At 50.2% G+C, this 4,198-nt stretch overlaps 2 protein-coding genes across 3 annotated transcripts; one reads left to right on the forward strand and one right to left on the reverse strand.

The window, feature by feature from the left end:
* Window positions 1-268: 268 nt before the first annotated feature.
* On the reverse strand, window positions 269-1,179 carry psmb1 (proteasome 20S subunit beta 1). The gene has a single exon (XM_028982438.1). The coding sequence runs from the start codon at window positions 1,078-1,080 to the stop codon at window positions 364-366; it is 717 nt and encodes a 238-aa protein (XP_028838271.1). The 5' UTR covers window positions 1,081-1,179; the 3' UTR covers window positions 269-363.
* On the forward strand, window positions 494-4,079 carry camlg (calcium modulating ligand). Of its 2 annotated transcripts, none has more exons than XM_028982437.1 (4): window positions 494-1,471; window positions 2,123-2,562; window positions 2,674-2,739; window positions 3,213-4,079. In XM_028982437.1, the coding sequence occupies exons 1-4, from the start codon at window positions 1,309-1,311 to the stop codon at window positions 3,402-3,404; spliced, it is 861 nt and encodes a 286-aa protein (XP_028838270.1). In that variant the 5' UTR covers window positions 494-1,308; the 3' UTR covers window positions 3,405-4,079. The 2 variants fall into 2 exon arrangements, with proteins under 2 accessions (XP_028838270.1, XP_028838269.1); XM_028982436.1 differs by having other exon boundaries at window positions 523-1,471; window positions 2,120-2,562.
* Window positions 4,080-4,198: the final 119 nt, after the last annotated feature.

The following is a 4,198-nucleotide window of genomic DNA, read 5'->3' on the forward strand; positions in this document are numbered from 1 at the left end:
CAACCTTCTGATTACGGCTCCGCTTCCTCACCTGCTAGGCCACCACAGCCCCATCATTTGGATGTTACTGTGAAGCATGCCACCCACTGAAACTGAATATTTTCTGCAATATTGACTGGCCCAAGTTATTGTTCTCGCAAGCAAATAATTCATTTGTGACAAGACCCATAACAAAGAAAGGTAAATTATATATATAATCCTCACTTCTGTACACTCATTCTTTTTAGCATCGTGGTCACTCACACACACAAAAATCGTCCACTCATAATAACTTTTAACGTTCGTTTATTCTACTAAATGCAAAAAAAAGCCCGTAACGCGACAGAGACCTCTTATACAAAACATTTGAGAGTGGGAAGACGCTCAGTCCTTCCTCAGCGGGACGGTCTCCTCCCTGACGCCCTCCTTGGTGATGATGGAGATCTTGAGGGCGTCCCCGGTGTACACGTCCCTCTCGGCGGCCGAGATGAAGACGTCTCGGACGAGCTGCACCGCCTTGTCCAGGCTCAGGGGTGCGTGCTCGACGTTCTCCATGTTCTTGTAGCCGATCTGGTTGTCCAGCAGGGGCTGCAGCATGGCGCTGGCGGAGCCGCCCGCCTTGTACGAGTCTCTCTGATAAGACCCGACCGGGTCGAAGCTGTAGACCGCTCCCCGACCCTCCTCGTCCAGACCGCCGACGATGTTGTACACGTAGTAGGGGAAGAAGCGTCGCCCGTACAGGATGGTCGACAGCATGGCGGCGATCGCGCCGCTCGTCATGCCCTTGTTGTTTGCGTGCTTGTACATCTTGAGCCTGGCGTCGATGATCTTGGTCAGGGTGAGGCAGTCGCCGTGGAACCCCGTGCAGCCGAGGACGGTGGTGTCCGTCAGCTTGTAGCACTTCGGGGAGTCGCGGCTGTGGATCGAGTAGCCCTCGCTGAGGCGGGTGTCGGACGCCACCAGGGCGAAGTCGTCGCCGGCGATCGCCAGCACGGTGCCGCCGTTGAACGCGTACGGCGAGAACTTGTGCTCCACCGGCCCGGTGTAGTGGTACTCTCTCATCCTCCCGCCGTCCGCGCAGTGCTGCTGGACCGAGAACATTTTCGGAGCAAACGAACCGAAAGCGGAAAGAGGAAAATCGCTGTCTCACTGCGACACCGCGGCAAATGGGAGCCGGCGGCTACTTCCGGTGACGTCATCAACAAGCGCCGCCGCCTAAACGCAACGCCCCCCTCCTCCTCCTCCTCCCGGCCATTGTATAGTTCGCGTACGCGATGAGACGCGGCGCCGGTAATCGGCAGTAATCTCCCGCACCCCCGCCGCCGAGACATGGAGCCCGTCGAGGACTGCGCGCCCGCCGGCGCCGAGGAGGGGAGCGGCCCGTCCGCGGCGCAGAGGCGAGCCGAGGTCCGCAGAAGGAAGCTGCTGATGAATTCCGAGGAGCGCATGAACCGGATCGTGGGCTACGGCAAAAACGACGGCGACGGCTCGCGTAAGTGGCGCTGCTTCTAGCGGCTTCTTGGCGGTCGGGCGCGCCCGGAGGATGGATGGGTTTTGGGGTGACGTGTGAATACTTTGTGTGGGTGCGCTTTAAAACAGGTGGGTGAAATACAGACTTTTAGTCACCATCACAACCCCGTCCAATCATCACACAGGTAAACTTTATTTATCACCCTGGGACTCTGTATATTCACCAGACACCAGCATTACTCGACTTAGACCAACACGGACCATTATTACTTTATTTAAGAACAGCAGATGATGTCATACTAGCAATAACATGGATGGTGATCAGAATGACCAAAAATACAATCAAATATGCTGGTCATCGTTTTTCATTTCTTGTTTTCTTGTTTGCATTTCCGATTGATCGATGGAAAGACACCATGCAGCTGTACATATAGCATATGTAACATGTAGACATAACCCTGTGTATGGATAGTGGAGCATGGAGCAGCGTGGCCTGAATAAGGTCTCGTTGGCTGTAACGTTGCTTCATTATAAGGACACAGAGCAGCAGAACTGAACGGAATATGAGGAGACGGCCAGCAGGATGCGGTATTCTCCAGAAGATCAGGTGGGAACATGTGTGTCCCACACGTATAACACGGATATGTACATGTGTCTACCGTTTCCACAGCAGCCAGGCGGGCCGTCGAGCCCAGGTTTCACCTGGATTTGGAGCGGAGTGAGCCATGGTCCTCTCCTGTTTCCACTAAGAGACTTTCCCCATTCTTGTCCGAGGCCGGCGAGACTGCGGAGAGAAGAGGGCCTCCTCTCCCAGACAGTAGAGATGGGCTGGGCAGCACCGGGACCACAGAGGGCGACCTGCCTGGGGGCGTGAGGCAGAGGGCCAGGGGTAACGTTGCAGGAGACGAGCACACTCGCTCACCTCGCAAAGGTGTGCAGAAGTACCTGTCCCGTTTTGATGATGCCTTGAAGCTCCGAAGTCAGATGGCCAGCGAGAAGACTGCCCAGGAGAGCAGCTCAGACTCAGAGGAGCTGGACTCCTTCCGGGTCTTCCGGCTGATCGGAAGTGCAGTCTTAGCCCTCTTTGTCAGGCTCTTTGTTTGCAAATATTTGGTGAGTACATTTTTTAAATTGTTATTTGCATAGTTTGAATTTACTACCAATATATATATATATATATATATTTTTGTTGTGTTCCTCATCTCTTTTTCCTCTTATCTGTAGTCCATTTTTGCACCGTTTCTTACACTGGAGTTGGCTTACATGGGATTGTACAAATATTTTCCAAAGGTGAGGAACTGACAATCTCAATGCAGTTACGTATATATTAAATGTAATCATGCTATAACATTTACGGCATTTACCAGACGCCCTTATCCAGAGCGACTTACAATCAGTAGTTACAGGGACAGTCCCCCCTGGAGTAATTTAGGGTTAGGTGTCTTGCTCAGGGACACAATGGTAGTAAGTTTGGGATTTGAACCTGGGTCTTCTGGTTGATAGGCGAGTGTGTTACCCACTAGGCTACTACCACCACATTACAGTTCATGCTATATAAACTCCTTCCTTGGTTTTGCATGGCTTTAAATAAGATTATACTGCCCGTATTTGTGGAATTTCATTGAAACCCATGTAAATGCTGAGTTGGCTATTTTGACACGCTCTTCACTTTAGCGCATGCGTTAGCCTCATTAGGCTTCAGAGCTACGTGAACTGGCCACCAGTGGAATATTTCATAAACACGTGACCCGTCTCTTCTGCAGGTGGAGAAGAAGGCCAAAACAACTGTGCTGACTGCAGCCCTCCTGCTCTCCGGGATTCCGGCCGAGGTCATCAGCCGTTCCATGGACACTTACAGGAAAATGGGCGACGTCTTTGCAGATCTGTGTGTGTATTTCTTTACCTTCATCCTGAGTCATGAGGTCCTTGTCCTGCTGGGCTCAGAAGCGCCCTGACGGGGACGTTTTGGTGAGGGTTGCGGGGTCCTCTTGTCTGTGATGGTATATGACACTGTGTATAATCCCCTGTCCCCCAGTCCTCCCTTGTACTGCCTCCGCTGTGGAGAGCCCTCAGGGCGGGGCAGCGGCTAACCGATGACACGCTTGCTATTTAATAGTGCTGGTCTTAAGCTGTCTGAGAAGAAGCTAACGTTAGTGGGAAATGTCTGTTTTTTTTTTTTGTTCTCCAAGCCCCTTTCTCAGTGCTTTTTCTTTCTGTCGGGACCTGGTTACTGTATAAATTTACACGCGCGGGTGTCTTATGCATTTCAAATGTCTTATGCATTTCACATCCTCTTTGAACGTGGACAAACGGTGGTCCCGTCTCTTCTGCCGGCATCCTCGCCTGTAGCGTATTACATCATCGCGTCGAGTTCAGACTTGCTTCTCTTCATTTGGCAAACGTTGTTGTGTTTTGTGGTTAATAATTGATCATATCTTACCATTTATGATGGGGTTTTTTTGTGTGTGATAAATGAACATAATGATTTTATGTTTGCCTAATTTTTATGTGAATATTTAATTATTTCCAATGTACAGGAGTATTTAAAGAACAGAGTGCAGCTTTCGGTGGTGTTCAAGTCTTGCAAACCCATTAAATATTCACACAAACAATAAATCATCGTGATTTCAGAAAAGCCTCATGTCTTGCATTAACCACAGCACATAATTCGACAGTACTCGGGTAAACCTTTATTTATAAAGGTAAAGAGAGTATTTATGTGTTTGTATCTATGTCTCTGTAATAATAT

This window comes from Denticeps clupeoides, chromosome 6 (assembly GCF_900700375.1).
Source record: "Denticeps clupeoides chromosome 6, fDenClu1.1, whole genome shotgun sequence".
In the NCBI taxonomy this organism is placed as follows: Eukaryota; Metazoa; Chordata; class Actinopteri; order Clupeiformes; family Denticipitidae; genus Denticeps; species Denticeps clupeoides.